This window comes from Talpa occidentalis, unplaced genomic scaffold (genome assembly GCF_014898055.3).
Source record: "Talpa occidentalis isolate TD23 unplaced genomic scaffold, MPIMG_talOcc4v2.1 talOcc4.5, whole genome shotgun sequence".
In the NCBI taxonomy this organism is placed as follows: Eukaryota; Metazoa; Chordata; class Mammalia; order Eulipotyphla; family Talpidae; genus Talpa; species Talpa occidentalis.
Genome location: NW_023604861.1, coordinates 121,104,058 through 121,123,085, shown reverse-complemented (window position 1 = coordinate 121,123,085; position 19,028 = coordinate 121,104,058). Strand labels below are relative to the sequence as shown.

Here is a 19,028-nt window from a genome sequence, read left to right as displayed (position 1 = left end):
ACAGCTTTTTATAGTCCATATCTTTAGAGTTTTCAGTTTGCCCATATTTGTATACAAGTCACTAGTAAGTATCCACTTAAATCGACTTCTGATTTGTGGCCGAGAATGTGAATGTTACTGTAGCGGCCCCATTTTCTTGAGGACTGCAAGTTTTTACTGACCATGTGCTGAAATGCATGGCATACTGAATGTACTGAAATGCTTTGACATATTTAAAACCTCCAGCTTGCTCTTCAGTCTGGATCAGTTTGCTCATTCTGACCTTTTATAGTAATACTGTGAGATACTTGGAGTAGCTGTGATGAAATTACACTTTTTGGAATAACAGGCCTAAGGCCCCTAGGCCTCTTGCTGTTTGCAGTAGGTCCCAGGTGACCTTATGATGAAATATAGTGAGTTACGGTGATGGCCAGCAAAATGTCAAGCTGACAGGGTTATGGAATTTCTCAGCCAGCATCTAGGTTACACCTTCTAGGCATATGCTCTGAAATATATGTGCCATAGCTAGACTTACAGCCGGCATACCTCCAGCTTTCCAAGTAGGCTTAAAGATAGCTTCTCTTTTTCTTCTTGATGTGTAGAGAAGGTTTTATAGAACACTGGGCAGTGTTTTGTGAGTGGCAGGAACTTCTGAAACAGAAAGAAACTATTCATAGTTACATCCTTCTGTTTGCAGGTTCAGGTTAAATGTTTTCATTCAATATAAAAGGCAGTTTAACCACAAAAAGAAGATCACCTGCCGCAAAGGACTCAGCATGTAATGATTGAGTGAAGGAAAAGAATTTTATATTGTAATTGAGACTTTAGAAGGTGCTGGAACAGGAGAATAGAAACTATTTCTCATTGATAAATGGTTATAAATAGTGGCCTAAGTCAAGCAGAAACTATTTCCTTTATGACCACAGAGACACAGGGTTATAGGAGTTCTGGGGTTACTGCTATGTATTTATACTAGTGCAGTCCTCGACACGATTGTATGGAGATGATCTCAAGGGTTTAGAGGTAGATTTAAAGAAAACTAATAGGTCAAGTTCAAAGTCTGCTATTGGTACTGGAAACAGCTAGTAAAAGTCAACCAGTTCATTTTCTAGGTAACAAAAAAAGTTTACAAATAATGAAATTATTTAGTGTAGATTATAGGTATTCCCGATTGTGTGTGGTAGTGCAGGACAAGGAGTGATCCTTGAATTTATAATCACTGGAAAGTTGAATTTATAATCACTGGAAAGTTAACAGTTCCATGGCCATTACTTTTTTTTTTTTTTTTTTTTTGGTGAAAACGTTAAAACTCTTATACTACAAGTTACAGATATATAGAAGGGGAAAAAGTAAGCCTAGTATTTAGTTTAGTTCTCTGAACTTGAAAATATTAGTGACACTGAGAATTAATCTGATTTCTTTGAATACAATTTATCAAGAGTAGTTTTAACATGTTTGCTTTCGTCTCATTGTGCGACTTACTGATAGTGAGTATCTCTGTTCTTAGCCTTACTGAACTGTCAGATTCTTTCCAAGTTTGATCAGCTTCCAACATCTTACCCTTTGTGCTTGCAAAGTTGTGAGAGATCTGAGAGCTCCTCTGACATTATTTCATCCAGGACAGTTTCCTTACCTCCCAACCACTTCCCAGTTTAATTTTGAGCTTTTTCTATTTCATCACTTTTCATTTCTTTGCTGCACTTTTTGTTGGCCTTTTTGATTGTCTGCTTCTGTAAATGTCCTGTGAGTTTCACTGTGGGGAGAGGAGGAGGCAGCACAACTACGTGCCCTGCTGCCTGTGCATCAGCTGAGGAACAGGTGTGGGGCCCAGTGGCCGACTTTAAGAGACCACCTTTAAGAGAAATGATGTGATTAGTTGCAGATCATGACACACGTGTTGTTCACATAGCGACCTGTGCCATTTGTATTTTCTTTAATTACAGTTGCTACACTGTGGTAGCTGAAGTTTGAATCATGTCATTGGGAAACTGGTGTTATTTAACTAAGCTCTGGCAACATATTCATGCATATTGGAGCCATGGAACATGGGGAGTGCCCTATTCCACTTTTCAGTTTTGTAGTTTCCATCTCGGTCTGATTCCCCTTGTCCTTACACATGGAGTCCATCCAGGCCAATCAGGTTGTAATTTAGAAATTCAGTTCAGCATTGAAGTGGGAGTTCGGAATTCTTGGACTTGACCTTGGAGTCAGCTTTCACTCCTTATGCAGTGTCTCAATGTAGATCCCCTGGGCGGAGGAGAAAGCATATTTCAGACCTTTCCAGGTCCGGCAGGTTTGAGCTGATCTGCTGCATATCAGGTCCTGGACACAATTTGTAGGTGGTCATGAGAGTAATTTTTTTCCCCTCCTTTCTCTCTTGTCTTCCCTTTTCCTTGGTCTGCTGTTTACTTCCTGTGTACAGTTCGCATGTTATGCTGAAGATCCCTCTGCTCGTTATGCTGCTTTACATTTCTTTGAATTCCTGTTCTCATTATCCTAATCTATGTGTTTTTTTCAGCGTGTAGCTCAGTTATTTTAATAGCCTTCTGACTGACTTTCTCACCTTCGTCTCATTCCAACTAATCTCACATACCTTCAAGAGTGTAATCTTCCTGGAACACTCTTCCAGCCTCACTTAATTCTCTCCTTGGAACCTCCACAATATTTTAATGATCATAGAATAAAATCCAAACTCTTCAGACCTTTTAAGGACTTGAATTGTCTGCGCCAGGCTTGTGTCTTCCAGCTATTGTCTGGCCCTCCTCTCAGGGCTTGGGTCTTCTACAGAGCAGACACATCGGCCCTTCTGACTGTCTCCTAAATATGCCGTCCCCACCCCCTTTACAAACACCGGCCTCCGAGGATGCCCTGCTCTCTTGTTTTTTAATCTTGCCCAATTTCTAAGGTTTATCTCCCATGCTTTCTCCAATGAAAATCTATTTTGACTTCCAAGAAGTGGCTTTTCTCCCAAGATCTACTGGGTTTTCCTTTCTATTTTCCAGCTGTTACTTGCTGATCTGTATGTTCAGTTATCTAGTGTATTATCTAGTTTTGCCAGTTAACTTTAAGGTTCCTTAAGGGCAGGAACTGAATCTTCTGTGCTGCATAAAATGGTATTTGTTAGAGTGGTAGGCATACACCTGTACATTCTTTCATTCGATATATTATTTTTTGAGCTGTAGCATTTCTTCTACAAGCTACACATTAGGGGTAAAACATGATAAAGTCCCTGGTGGAAGGAGGTTGCATACAGCAGTAGCCAGGCAGATATAATGCCCTGAGCTCAGTGGAATGAGGAGTGCTGAGTGGGAGAGCACAGAAGCACAAAGAGAGGTGCCATCCCCAGATGAGGGGCACCTGGGGGTGCTTGTAGGTGAAATAGGGTTCAAGTAGAGTTTGAAAGATGATTAGGAGTTAGTTTGGGGAAGGAGCCAAATGGAAGTGTTCCAGGCAAAGGATGCAGTGTGGAAGAAGCCGGAGAGGGGTAAGAGGATCTGCACATGCAGAAACTGAGGAGAGTTCAGTGCAGCTGCTTGTAGGGAATGAGGGGAGACTCATAAGTGGCGAGATTGCAGAGGTAGCAGAGGCCTCATGATTGGAAAGATGTGGACGTATCTGAGTATCTGATGAATGTGAGAAAGAAGGACTGAGTGTTTGGATGGGTGAAACGAGCAAGCAATACTTAGGTTTTTCTTTTTTTTTAAGATTTATTTATTTATGCATACAAGAACTGGGGTACAGGCCAGAGGTGTGGGGGGTGAGAGTATTCATCAGAGACAGTGGGGAACAGAACAGGCAGACTGACAAAATACACTGCTGAGGGGAGAAGCGGGTGAGTCAGGAGAGGTCTGCTGCGCCATGTGGGTTCTTCCCTGGCCTGGGATCGAACTCATGCTGCAGTGGCTGCGAATAGCTTCATAGGTTGCGTCTTAACCCTTTGTGCCATCAGGGAGGCCGCAATACTCAGCTTTTTCTTAAGGACCACTCAGTGATGGAGGGTTTCGGTGGAGGCAGGGGTTCAGATTTGAATTTGAGATGCCTGTGGCATATCTACATGGAAACATGCAGTTGGAGTTTGCAGCTCACCAGAAATCTTTCGCCAGGAAATATAAATTTGGGTGATCTCAGCATATGAAATCATCAAGGAAAAATCTGTAGAATTAGTAAAGAAGAGGGTTTGAAGACCAAATCTTAAATCATATCACTATTTAAAGGACAAGTAAAGAGAGTGGGGTCTGAGAGAATACTGAATGGAATGGCCAAAAAGGGAGGCGGAAATCAGGTGAATGAGATGTCATGGAAACGAAGGGAAAACTGGAATCCGTCCACTAGATTTAACTGCATGGAGCCATGGGCGACCATTAGCCTGTGTAGAGTTTGGGGGGGCGGGGGAAGATACCACCTGACCCCAGCTAGATTGCTGTGCCTGGAGAAGTGAACAGACCATTCTTTTAGAACTGTGGTCATGGAGGAAAAGGAAAAGATTTAAAGTCGGTAGAAGCTAGAAGGAAGTGGAGTTGAGGCTTGATTCCCCCTCCCTCTGCCCCCTAAGCTGGTGGGAATCTCATCAAAGGTGAAAATGCTGTCATTTCTGAAGACAGTAGGAGGAATTCATTGGTGATGAAGAGGCTGATCGTAAGCTGAATTCAGACAGAATTCGAAATTCCACTTAAAACTCTTCACCCAATATGTCCTTTGATTTATTAGTATTTACAGTAAGTTCCAAATTGCTGATTGCTCTGGTGCTTCTAGGTTTCACTGTGGTCTTGTTACTCTATCAGGATCGCAATTTTCTGTCAAACAGGATTCAAACCATTCTCCCTTACTCTGGGTAGCACTTCCTAACTCAGTGTCTTACATAAGGAAAATTCTCAACTGGTGTAATTTTTAATTTGTTTCTTTGCTTATTCTTTGAGGAAGTAATTATTTAATGTTCGCTCCATGCCAGGCATTGTTCTAGGTACGGAGGATATAAGAGAGTTAATAAACTAATAACTAAATAGGAAAACAAGGTAATTACAGAATGCTGGAGATACTTAAAAAGGACGTTGTGACCAGCAATAATCTTGAGCGGCAACTTTATATACTTTTCCCATGAATTCTTTCCATTGTTGGGGGAGAAGAACCACAAGCAATTGGGGTTAAGTGACTTAAGATGGAAAGAATAAGACAGCAAATAATAGAGACTGTTTTTGCTATATTTTAGTTACTCCTTTGTTTTCTGTTTCTGAAGTCAGTGGGAATGTGACAATGCTGTATAGGCTATGTATTTTGGGAGTTTTGTTGGTTGATCATTACGTAGCATTTGAGAAACTAACCAGCTCTCCATACTTTCTCTCTTTCCTTTCAGTAATTTGCCATCTCCCATGTATGAATGGTGGCCAGTGCAGTTCAAGGGACAAATGCCAGTGCCCTCCAAATTTCACAGGGAAGCTTTGTCAGATCCCAGTTCGTGGTGCCAGTGTACCTAAACTTTATCAGCATTCCCAGCAGTCAGGCAAGGCGATGGGAACACACATGGTCCACTCTACACACACCTTGCCTCTGACCATGACCAACCAGCAAGGAGTCAAGGGTAAGCTTACTGTTTTGATGTTATGCGTTCATCAGACCTCTTCATCTGCCAACTCTATACAGAAGCCCTGTGTCTGCAGATGGCCAGCGTTGGTATTGAGACAGAAAGGACAGTATTTGATCTGTGGCCAGAGAGATGGCAGTCAGGCAAAATGTGGGCCTTGGTATATGTCAGCAGTGCTTTCCAGGCCACACAGAATTGGTACCAAGGAAATAAGAAAAGAATAAGGCGTTCATCCTTCTTGGGTGACTCTCAGCCTCAAGAGCTGACAGATGTGCATCACAAGGTTCTGGCAGGGCCTGGGAGATAGAGGAGCAAGGAAGTGTTCTGGCCCTTACATGGTAAGGAACGAGTGGATCACCCACTACCTCCTGGCAAATGCCAAGTCTCGTTTTTAGTCCAAGCATGTTTGGTTTTAGTTGTAAACAATCACTTACTCTCACCAGGCTTCATCTGTATTTATTCATCTGTAGAAGAAGGTAAACTAGGTCACTTGAAGCTCAGAAATTCTATGACTAATTCAGACTTTTTAACCTGGCATGTGTTTTGCATGCACAATTTGTGAAAAGGTCTCAGAAGTGTTACTAGTTCTCATTCTTTAAAATCTGAATGTTAGCTTCAAGAGATAAACTTTTCTTGGAAAAACCATAGAAAACAAATCTTGGTACAAATACAAAATATCTGGTATTTTGTGTGTGCTTGCATGTGTGTATCACAAGAAGCACAGAGGAAATGCTAGTTTAGGGATAAGAGAATTATGTTCACATTGTATGTCTTTTGATGTAGAAAGGTAAATCCTATTTCTATAATAAAAACTTTGTGAGAAATTCCAAAGTATTCAAACTCTTGAGTCTTTATTATTGTCATTTGATAAAATGTGCTGACCTGTGACCGCAGGAAGCATGAATATCATAGTTTCATTTCATGAATGTTTCCATGAGATGTTTTAGCTTCTCTTTACAATTGTAGCTTTAGCTTTTAAAATATATAAATTAGGGTTTAATTTTTGTTTTGAATACACCTTTTATCATCAAGAATTTTGACGATTGTCGAAAAGATATATACTCATTACATGTATAATCTACCATATGTGTAATATATGTTCATGTATAATCTACCATATGTGCAATACATGTTCATGTAAGAATGATGTGTGTGTGGAATTTATTTGCATGCTGATTCACATCCTGACTCACATATTAATTACTCACATGTAACATGTTTCCCCCCCATCTGTTTTAGTGAAGTTTCCTCCCAACATAGTCAATATTCACGTGAAGCACCCTCCTGAAGCTTCAGTCCAGATACATCAGGTTTCAAGAATTGATGGCCCTACAGGCCAGAAGGTAAAGGAAGCTCAGCCAAGCCAGCCCCAAGTCTCATACCAGGGGCTTCCTGTCCAGAAGACCCAGACAGTCCATTCCACATATTCCCACCAGCAAGTCATTCCTCATGTCTACCCTGTGGCTGCAAAGACGCAACTGGGCCGGTGCTTCCAGGAAACCGTTGGATCACAGGTAAGAGCTTGGCTTGTCGTGTTAGTTTGGCAGTGTAGATATAGTCTCAGTTTAATAAGAAATTCAGACTTGGTAAAATGACTTTCTAGAGACGAGTTTGGCAAACTGACCCATGGACCTGTTTTGTAAACAAAGGTTTCTTGGACCTTTGCATTCCTCAAGTGAAGATCATGTTTAAGCCGAATGCTTCTAAGAGAGGAAACATCATCAATTTAGATTAAGCTCAGAAGTAAAGAGTGTATTCTTATGCTCAGCACAGGTTTCGATAGGGTCAGTGGGGCTGAAGATAAACTTCATCTACTTCACTCTGTCTCTGGTGAATCTTCTTACACCCTGCACCTCTGGCCCACACCCCAGTTTTTCTATGCCAAAAAAAAAAAATCATGAGAAAAGTAAAGATTTTTCTAGAAAGAGCCACCACAACAAATAGAATGCATGGACCTTAATCAAATCCTAGTTAAAAAAAAAAAGGCCAGCTCTAGAAGACATTTGGGGAAAAATTGGGAAAGTTTAAATATAGACTAGAGAGTATATGTTTTGAAATTTTTGTTTTTTAAATGTGTGATAATGATACTGTTGGTCAATTTCCTTAATCTTGGAAATAAAAACATTTTAGGGATGAATGCAATGATGCCCATAATTTACTTTCAAATATATTTTACATACAAATATGACAAATTTGGAATAATAGTTGACTGAAGGGTGGATAAGCTAGTATTCTTTGAATATCTCAGCATATTTAAAAATTTCTTATGTGAAAAAGTGGGGAAAAGTTAATTCTGGACTTATGAATAGAATAATTTTAAGCTGAATTTTAAAGTTACAACATCAATATATTTTTCAATTTTTAGAGAGCAATTTCAAGTTTCAACATTTGAATGATTGGGGTGAGTAGGTGGGGTTAGGGGTGGTAGACATGAGGGAAGAAAAGCTGTTCTTGCTGCAATTGTGAGATGACCAGGGTCTAATCTAAGAAGTAATGCTGGAAATAGATGAATGTGGGGAGTTTTGTGAAGAATCACACATCAGGAATTGATTAAGGGCTGTTGTGAAGAAAAAGATTGTGATGAGTTGGAATATTTTGAACGCCCTTGCTTCAGAGATCAGATAATTGCTTGCTTTGATTAACTCGCATGGGTGGGGGATTTTGAGGTAAAGATGTGTGGCTTTGTTTTAAGCTGTTCCATCCTTGAGTTCAGCTCAAGAATGGTGTGCACTTGAATATCAATCAGGGAGTCGAGTGCTGCTTTAGGGATAGAGTAAGAGGATTAATGAAGAAAACTCAGTGGTCAGTGAATAGACCTAGTGATAGTAGAGAAAGTCATGAGGACTTTTCTTGGGCTTGTATTACAGACAGGAAAGAAAGGAACCTCACATGCTGTTCGTGGACAGCAGACTGGCCCAGCTGCTATGTAAAACAGTATGGATATTCCTCAAAATATTAAAAATAGATCTACCATTTGACCTAGAAATTCTACTCCTAGGTATTTACCTGAAGAGTGTAAAAACACTATTTTGAAGGGATAGATGCACTCCTACGTTCAATACAGCACTATTTACAGTAGCCAAGTTATGGGAACAACCAAGTGCTGAACAATGGAAGAGTGGATTAAAAAGATGTGAGACATATATATGATTGAATACTACATTATGGACCACTACTCAGCTATAAAAAGATGAAATCTTGCCATTTGTACAAAATGAAATGGAACTGGAGGAAATTAGGCTAAATAAGAACGTCAGGAAAAAGACAAATGCTGATGATTTCATTCATACATGGAAGATACATGGAGGAAAAAAGGAATTGACAAAACTAGACCCTAGAAATATGACTGCAGAATTGAGTCTACTGGAGGGGAATTGGCGGGGGTTGGGGGTGGGTAAGAACAAAGTTAGGTATCTCTGCTACCTGGATATATATCCAGGTATTTTTTTTAAAAAGTTTTACTTATTTATACATACAAGAACTGAGGTATAGGCCAGAGTTTTGGAGGGTGAGAGGATTCACCAGAGACAGAGTGGGGAACAGAACAGGCTGATTGACTGAAATACACGGCTGAGGGGAGCACTGGGGGAGTCAGAAGAAGTCTGCTCCACCATGTGGGTCACCTCCCTGGCTGGGGATTGAACTTGTGCTGCTGTAGTGGCTGTGGTGAGCTTCATAGGTTGCGTCTTAACCCCTTATGCCACTAGGGAGGCCCCTATCAAAGTATTTTCAGTACTGTGCTGAGCACAGTGTGTGTGTGTGTGTGTGTGTGTGTGTGTATACACACACACACATACACACACACATACATGTACTCCAAATACATTTGAGAACAGTTCTGAGAGCTTACTTACTGTATTAGATCAAATTATAAATTACATTTCTACTAGGTAGACATTACCAACTGCTTTCAGGATAATCTTATGTTTTCAAGTGCTTAAGATTTTAACATTTTTATGCTACTTTTAATTTCCAAGGAGAGGCCAGACCTCAGAAAATACTCTTTTGGTCTATTTTCGCATCACTAGGACATTGACCATGCACTCTGTTTTCATTGTATGGGGTGTCAGTTATCCTACATTGGTTCTCTTCACAGTGACCTAAATTTAAAATTTATGTCGTTGAGTTTTTGTTTTAAGCATGTTTCACTTATTGTCCAATTTCTGGGGAAAAAAAAAAAAACATTTGCAGTGATCTTATGGTACCAGATGGTATGAAAAGACCTTGTCTGGGAAGAGTTCAGAATCACGCTGTAGGATGAGGAGTCCAGTAGGGAAGCCCATTGCCCTCGCCTGGTTTTGCGACCACGTGCTCTTTGTTAAACCCAGGAACATGCCCCTTACTTAGAGATAGACATTAAAAGATGAGACAAAAACATTCAAGTCCTTAAGACCTTCTGCTTGGAAATGCAGGAAAATGCCACATATAATCACCTGAGTTGATTAAGAAAAACAGAAAGACTGGCAAACCTGAACAAGAGACATCATTTCAGAACTGTGTTCAGCTCACTTAAGATCAAATGAAGATTTAACTAAACCCACTTTTATAGTTTGCAACTGTAAAATTCCCCTAACAGCTAAGAAAAATAGAAAAAAAAAACCCTCTAAGATAAAATTCTCTGATATACTACAAAAGAAAATATTTATGTAGAGTAGGAAGAAAAGAAAGGGGCAAATACTTGATGTGAAATTGCAAAATCCTTGGAGAAAAGCCTTTCCTTTAATTATTGATTGTGTAAATAAGATGCGGGGCAAATTTGAATCAAAGTGACATGAGAACTGCTTGGAATCTTCTTAGAGCTTCTAGAAGTTGATCCAACAATTTATTTTTTTGACAGGAAAAATGGAAGCAGAATGGACCATGGAAGTAAAAGTTTGTTTAATTGGAGATAGGTTTTTTTGACAGATAAATAATGCTGATATACTGACGCTACAAACTTTAACAATGAAGCTTAGAACTGTGTGTGTATACACAAACAAACACACACACACACACACAGAGACAGAGACAGACTGAGTTAGTTCTGAAGGGCCAAAGAGATGCACTTAACTTTTGTTTAATTTTTTAAAAATAAACATCATGGAGCAATTAATAGGAAAGTGTGAGTTCATCAAAGTGGAAAGTCTAATTACATGGCTGAAAGTGCTTTTTAAAAAAACCTCAATACTTCTGTCACAGGACTTTGATGAAAAATATTTCTCAGTTTCCACCACACAGAAGCCAGTGAGAAAGTAGGGAAACAGATGCTATGCCAGGCAGTTCCACATGGCAAAAAGATTACAGATGAATGGACAGATAGAGGCGTAGAGACGGACGGCTGGCTTTCAAAATCTCAGTGATGGAAAATGAATTGGTCCTCCATTAAAGGAGATGAGATGTTAATTTGTGCTTGTAATCTTTCATTCCCACTGTAATGGGGTGAGACCTAAATCTATGATGAAAGACTAGTTTTATTCTGACGTGGATAATGCCAGAATCACTGTCATACTTTTCCCACTGGTTATTTCCCTAAATTAAATTCATAAAATATGCAAATAGCTGAGAAGTTTTAAGAATACCTGTAAATCATTTTACCAAAAACATTTGGCCTCTCTTGTGTGTTACCCATGATGTGGGAAGGAGACCAAGTCAGCCGGGCTGGGTCAGCCGCAGGTACCTTTGTGTAAGTGGCCCTCTCTCCTGCACCATTTCCATAGGTCACCTCATCGGGGGGTTGGAGCCCTTAGGTGAACTTGGCCTTCATCCTCTTGAAGCAGTGCTGTTGGTGCTTGGGAAGGCAGGCTCCAGGCCCCTAGACATCTGCCTTCTCCATGAGCTGCAGTCCTGTTGGGGTGTGCTGATTGCATTTACTGAAGCTTGGCCTCCTTTGGGTGGAATAAGTCATTAACCCCAGGCACGTCCTACGCCATCTGGGTTTTCCTTCAGTGCCCTACTCAAGTACTCCTTTGGCAAAATTGGAGAAATATTTAATTGAGTGTTAGCAAGTCTGCTGTCCCCAGTGACTCCAAAGTGGCCATCCTTGCTAAAGCTCACCTGTGTCAACAATAGGAGGTGTTGCAGAAGGTGTTGTGTGCATCTCAGGGGCTGGTGCCTAGGGTGTGGTGGTGGTGGTGGTGGCTGGTGTTGCCCCAATAGCATCTGTCAGATTGACTCTTCCTTGGAGTTGAGAAGGTCAGTGAACAGAGGGATAAGATCCAAAAGGGCAAAACACTGTATGTGGAAGCGAACATGTCTGCTTGTCACTGGGCTTCTGCCAGGGATGGGGTGAACCGCTCATTTTACTTGGATTGAGGATGAGGGACTGAGGCATGAGGGTAATCAAAATACAGATTCTTAGAACTTAAGTAGAGAACTTTAGAGAATGGGTTATGACCCAGCTATCTATCACCCTCCTACTGTCCAGTTTCCAGTCTTTCCCTAGCCAGTGCCTTCTGGGCACCACAGAGTCTGCCAACTTCAGGGCTCACTCTCCCTGATCTGTTTTACAGACCAACAAGTTTTTGCCCCTCAGGTCTCTCCCAAACCTACCCTATCAGATGTTCATATCTGGCAATGAAAATGCCTTTATCATGACATGGAATATCAGTTTTCTGTATTTTCTACCTGTGGGGGCTCACTAAAATAACACACCTATTAATAATTTGACTTCTGATTTTGCATAGGAATGTCATTGCATAGTCATAGTCATTGGGGGCAGTTCAGAATGGAAGGATGTGACATCACTTCTAATATTGGCAAAGTCGATAGATTGGGGGGTCAGTACATTTGGGAGATGATAGCTTGAGCATGTTGAAAGTAGTTTTAAGAAACCATGGCTTGAATTGATGGTTGATTTAGGCTCTATACATTACAAAAATGCTTTCAATATGATACACCTTGGCTCTGTCTGTAAGATCCCTTGGGAATTGAGATTTGCTAAAATGAAGTGGAATCACCTAGTTTAATTAAAATCCTCTAGTATCTGACCCATAAAGTTGTAATGATGAGTTACCATCTCCTCTGTACTGAGACAGATAAGCCCCCTGCTCCACTCTGTTAGTTCCTGCACTGAGGATAGTTGTTTTTTTCTTTCTTTTTCATCCTTCCATTTCTTCTTTCTCTTTTTGCTATTGAAAGGGTTTGCATATGAAATGTGATAGTTTCAACAAGATCTCTTTATGGGACTATACTTACTCCAGTGATACTGATGTTAAGCAAACAGTTCTGAAACTTATTTTGAAGGGATTGTTTTCAGAACTAGTTTGTGAGCTACACAAGAAAATGAGTCTGTTTTTGCTGATCTTCTGCAGCTCATTCATTGACTCTGTTCTCACTGAATCTGAAAATGAACAATGGTCAGTTCCACCTCCAGCCAACAGGGATTTGCCACCATTGAGAATATTTAAAATAATATATTTTCAGTCCTGAAATAATTGTAAATTCCAGACTGAGGGGTGTTGTTTTGAACCAAGACAACAGTGCTTTCAAGATCACTTTAGAGAGGACTGGTCTAGAATGTATAAAGTTTGATGGAATTGTTAAGAATATACTCTTAACATTCCATGGCTTGGGGCAGGACTTTTAGGAAGACTGTGTTTGTAAAATTGATAGTTGATCAAGAGCATTCATATTTGTGACCTTGCTTGATCTTGATCTTTAAAACAACTTCAAAACAAAGAAAAGTAGGTATTCTTGCTCCCATTTACTATGTGAAACTTGAGAGTCTAAGAGATGGGAACTAGATTATGTTGGTGTTTCTAAGTTCATAGCTTTCTCCATTTTCACAAACTCTCCATATCTCTGGACCCCAGTTTCTCTACTTTTCAGGTAACTGGATTAGCTCAGAAGACTACCAAGGCTCCTTTAAGCCCTGTAGTCCTCTGACTGTGATGCTTTTGACATCTTTCTTCTTCTTCTTCACCCTCTTAGATACCAATGACATGAATATAGGCACAGAATCTATGGCAAAAGCAAACTACAGATATCAAATATGATCAATATCTAGAGTAACCCACACCAGCTGTACTTGAGAATCTTGTGTTGACTCTCCCTAAAATCTTCCCTGTTTTTTTTTAACCCATACCATATTCTCCTCCCTGAATTCCTAGTGCATTGAGAATCCTATCAGACCATTTTGAATATAATAAAAGTTGTTGATTTTGTGCCTCTTTTTTTTTCCTGCCAAACTTGTGCATTTCATAGGAACTGAGCTCAGGGATGGACCCAGATAAGTAGGAAGTAAATGTGGGTGTTAGTCCAGTTAGGCTAGATTGTGCTGTAGTAATAAATTAGTGTAACAAAGGTTTACATTTTGCAGGGACCAGATATCTAGCAGGTGAAGTTGGGCCCACTTAGCTTACAAGACCTCAGATATGATGCTGATTCTCCCATGTTAATGCTGCTCTTTCTGGAATAGGTGGTCTCATTTCTTGCAACAGGGAAAGAGAATGCTAGCTGCTGTACCAGATACTGCCTAGTACACTCATTACTCCCTCCACAGCCCATTGCTCAGTATGAATCACTTGATCTACCTGTTTGTGATGTGAATTAATTTATGCTCCTGTTCTTTCCCCAATTCATATCTTGAAGCTTTAACACCTCAGTGTGACTATCTAAAAGTCAAATTTGGAAATAGTCTTAAAGGAGGTGATTAAAATTAAAAGCAGTCATAAGAGTCAGGCTCTGATAAGGGGATTAGTGTGTCTTTAAAAGGAGAGATGTCTGAGCGAGCTCTTGCCACCATGGGCAGGCACAGCAAGATGGTAGCCTCCGAACCAGGAGGAGAGTCCGCACCAGAACCGACATGCGTCCCTGATCTTGGACTCTGAACTCGAGAGCTATGAATAAAGGAATGTCTGGTGTTTAAGCTGCCCAACCTGTGGTATTCTGTTACGGCAGCTCAGATGGGCTAATACATTTAGGGAGCTGGAACTTGAGAGGAAGCAAGTGGGTTTTGGGTTGAGCAGTAAATTCCTGCCACAAGTGGAAGAGCGTGCACAAGGCAGCCTGGTTCCCTGCTCCAGGAACTAAAACCCTATGAAGATTTGTGACTTTGGGTTTTTCTACACTACTTATGACCAAACCACAGGTAATTATTAGTTTTGAGTTCCGTATACTTGGATGAGGCACAGGAAAATGGAAAGCTTGACCAAATGAGGCACGTGTTACAATTTACCTAGTGTTCTGAGGCCCAGGATGGTTTTTGTTCTTTTCAGAAACAGAAACATACAGGCAATGAAGCTTCAGACAGAAAATCTCTCTTAACTCATTTGGAGAAATAAGCACTGGGGAGAACAGGCATTTATGTTTATCATTTTCGAAGTGATCTCGTTGACATAGTAATAATGGCCTTTATATGTTTCCATCTTTATTTCTTCCCTCAACATGAGTCTGTCTTTTTAGATACGTCTTTGGGACTGGAATTTGGAAGAAATTTCATCTCACAGTCTAGCACTAGGATTATTTTTTGGATGTGTTGTTTTGCTAAAAGGAAAAGCTAACTGGAATTATGGCAAAATATAATCACGGCAATGCTTATGGTCTTTTCTGCAATTAAAAAATAACAGAATACACATATTAGAACCTGGTAGAGTTGACTGTTGAAATGCTCAAATCATCATAGAGGTGGAGAAAATAGGCAGCACCAATTTGATGATTTCTTTAGAAAAGGTATCAGTACAATTGTACATTTCACACATAAGACTTTTTCCCCTTGTATGTTACTCTAAAGCCATTTTTGTCTTAGTGTAACTTTTAAAATACTGTTTCATAAACTAAAGTAGTTGTCTGGAATTCCTTGAAGCCCATGGTTTGGCTTCAGCAGGCTTTAAACAAATACACTGTCAGAAATCAGTGTGGATACATTTCCAGCAGTTAATGCCCTAGTCACAGTAGATACTTTGTAAAATCAATAGCCTGAAATATCAGAGGATTATGGTTGTATCAGATACCCCAAATGCCTAACATTGTTTTAATTACTCTAATAAAAGAAAGCTGGGTGGACTTAAAAAAAAAAAAGAAAGAAAACCTTGCCTATAAAGAATGTTCTGCTCAAGCCAAAGCAAATTTTTTACAAGTTCTTTTAGAAAATCTGGAAGTATTTAAGCGTTTTCCTCTTCTTATGAGACAATGCCTGTTCCCCTGCCAGTGCTCTGCAGTACAATATTCTCCTTTATGATGCTGGTCCTTTCGGACAAGTTGATCAAATATGTTGCTCTATTTGCATTAGTGATAGGGTTCAGAGACCTGGGCTTTTTTCCTTACTGGCACATAGAAGTAAGCATATTTAATATTCTAGTGAGTAGACAATGAAGAACTCTGATGAGGTTTTCCAGTTTGATTTTGAGTCATAGTTAGAAGAACTATCAAGAGGTTAGAAGAACACCGTTTTGCTCAGAAGATGAGCAAGTCACGTCGCCAGAGTGGATCTGTGTATATCATAGTGAAAAGCTTGATGATAGGAACAACGAAGAGCCGTGACAGAAAATGGGTAGTTCAGTTGTTATTTACAGTGAGAATTTCACCATAAGGAACCTCATTCTGGTTCTTATGGGAAGGAGTCCAAGATTTCCATAAATGGGATTCCCATTCCTTAACCAGATTCAGAGCACTAAGAGCAGAGCTTCTGTTTGCCAGATACCTCAAGGTTTTGTGCCAAGACATTGGAATAGGTGCCTCTGGATGGGAGTGAGTGTGGCAGCTACACAGGTGGAGTGATTTATGGGACATGTGTGAAGTGCGGGTTGATGGACCTTAATGTCATTTTCTAATGTCTGGCTGAAGCCAAACTATGGGTTTGCTACAACAGCTCAAGTTTGACAAAATTTGTATCTCGATGTCTCTCCTGAATACTTTCTGATTTTTGCATATTGATATTCACGTAATTGCTTTTCATAATCTAGAAGGGAGACCTGGAAGAGCCATGGATGTTTTCAGGAAAGTAGAGCTGCCTTTTTGTGAATACAGGCTTGTAGCAAAGAGCTGGGTATGAGGTGGGGTCAATAGGAGGCTCCTTGTGGTCATCACTGATTAGGTTGGTCCTGGTCAGGGGTGTGATGATGGAGCTAGGAAAGAGGAGTCCAGTGTATGAGCCTGGCAGGCTGGAGCAACTAAGAAACCTGGACCTTCATAGGATTGTCCTGACAGAGGAAACCATTTCTTGGTCATTACTTGGTTCCCTCCTCTCTGTACTAGAGCCTTCACAAATGACAGAATTTAGGTACATCATTGAATGTGAGTGATTAGTTTCTCCTTAAAATTTTATTGATGAGGGCCCCCCTGGTGGTACAGTGGTTGAGCGCTGGGCTGCAAGGCTTCCCGCAGCCTCTGTAGCGCCAGTTCAATCCCTGGCCACTGGTGAGGGTCCCCCATGGCACGCAGACCTCTCCTGCTGTGCCCGCTGCTCCCCTCAGCAGTGTACTTTGTCAGTCTGCCTGTTCTGCTCCCTGCTCTGTTTCTGGTGAATTCTCTCACCCTCCTGTGCTTCTGACTGTACCCAGTGTTTGTATAAATAAATGAATAAATCTTTAAAAAAAATTATTGATGAGAAAGTTGAAGTCTAGAGGAGCAAACTGATTTGCTTCCTTCTATAACTGAGTTTGTGGTAGGTGAGGACTAAAAGTAAGTCTGTTTGGTTCCCACGCCAATCCTTTTCCTAGTCATCTGCCTTAGCTCTTGTGCCGTCTCTCATGAACATGGAGGACTCAACGAGAAGCTATTGCCACCTGTAGAGTCAGCTCAGGCTGCCATAATAAAATACCTTGGATGGGTGCCTGCAGGAAGCAGACTTTATTTTCTCACAGTTCTGAAACCTGGACTTCTAAGGTCAAGGTGACCAGGCTGAATTCTTGGGAGGGCTCGCTGCCTGATTTCCAGAGAGTGGGCTTCTCACTGCGCCCTCATGTGACAGAGAAGGAAAGAGCTCTGGTCTGTCTTCTCTCCTTAAGACCTTAATCCCATTGATGGGGCTCCACCCTTGTGACCTCACCTAAACTTCATCACCTCCCCATAGAGTTACCTCCTAATATCATCACATTAGGGGTAAGGGCTTCAAATATGAATTTGGGGGCAGGGACATACAAGAATTGAGTCCATAACTCAGCTGAAAGAACAGATACAGAGATACTTTCTGAGACCTGTCTTAGTTGGGAACTTCCACATTTTACTGTGGTGTTTTGTGAGGGGCCATCGACATGTGAGGGGCAGAGGATGCAGACTAGGCTCAGCTATTTTGAATTTGTTGTTTTGATCTGCTGGTACCAAGATGTACCACATGACAAGAAGGATCTTGATGTCCCCAAAGTGAAATCCTGCGTTGCTTGAACATCAATATTAAATGTTTGAATTATTATGATTCAGTAATACTATGGTGTGTTTTTGAGCAGAACTAAAATGAAATCTGTGTAATTAAAATCATCCACAGCAAGTATTTTTTGGGTCTTTTTTTTTTAGCCAGAAAATTTTTCTAGAATCTGAACATTTTAAGCAAAATTTTAATAACATTTTTATCTTTTTTTTATATTTTTGTCTAATTGAATTGTTTATTTTTACACATCTCTGTAAGTGGAATCTGGGACACTGTATATTGAGTAAGTCACTATTCAAATACCTGGTCCTTTGTTAAATAAACCCAGGTTTCTAAACGAGGGGCCGGAGGAAGGTCTACTATTGATCTGATCATGTGTCTTGGGCATGCTGGCTCATAGGTCTGGCTCACATGGATTCCCTCAGTTCGCTTGTGAAATTGAAAAATGGATATTTTTAGTTTCATGTTTTATAAAGGAGAAAATGGGTAGAGAGAGATTGGCACTTTTTCCCATGTTCATGTAGGTGGTGATTGATGAAGTGAGGGTAGGGGCCTGAGTTGGTCCAGTGGCAGAAGTTAAGATCTTACTGTTTACTCATTTTTGGATCATTTTTTTTATACTACTTCTCACTGGGCACAGAGGAAATATGATTGTATGAAGAGGTCAATTTCATATTCATAAAGTGCTAACTCTGTGAGACATGGAGACTCCTGGGTGTTTGCTGTGTTGGGATAGCATTTGTCGGAGGGAGAGAAATATGACCAGTGGGCCTTTAATAACTATCCAGTTTCATATTTTGGTCTACTGATGTTTATCTTCAATATCATTTCTTTCCTTTTTTTCCCCATTAATGATATGCTCTTAATACTTTTTTTAAACTTAGGAGCAAATGTTTCAGAGAGCTATGCTTTTATAAGAACTTCTTTTCTTCCTCTACCTCCTTTTCCTCTTTATTAGTATTTGTTTTTGTCATTTTTTCACAGATGCCCAATATTTAATGAAAGCAATTAAAAATCTTTTTACTTTGAAAAACAGAACTGTGATGCTTCCTTTCTCCTGTCTCCTGGGCAATTTTGACCTCCAACTACCGTTCTAATCTCAAATTTGGAAAGCTCTCCATGACTTAACCCATTCTCTGACTTTCCCACCTGTTTGCTCTCTTCCTTCCTCCCTGGCCTGTCCTCCTC

At 40.3% G+C, this 19,028-nt stretch overlaps 1 protein-coding gene across 1 annotated transcript in view; it reads left to right on the top strand.

Moving 5' to 3' along the window:
* LTBP1 (latent transforming growth factor beta binding protein 1) overlaps positions 1–19,028 on the top strand; it is a 333,365-nt gene that overhangs the window by 171,013 nt on the left and 143,324 nt on the right. The window contains 2 exon segments of the mRNA XM_037528248.2: positions 5,330–5,554; positions 6,797–7,071. Of these exon segments, the coding sequence (XP_037384145.1) occupies positions 5,330–5,554; positions 6,797–7,071 (500 nt within the window).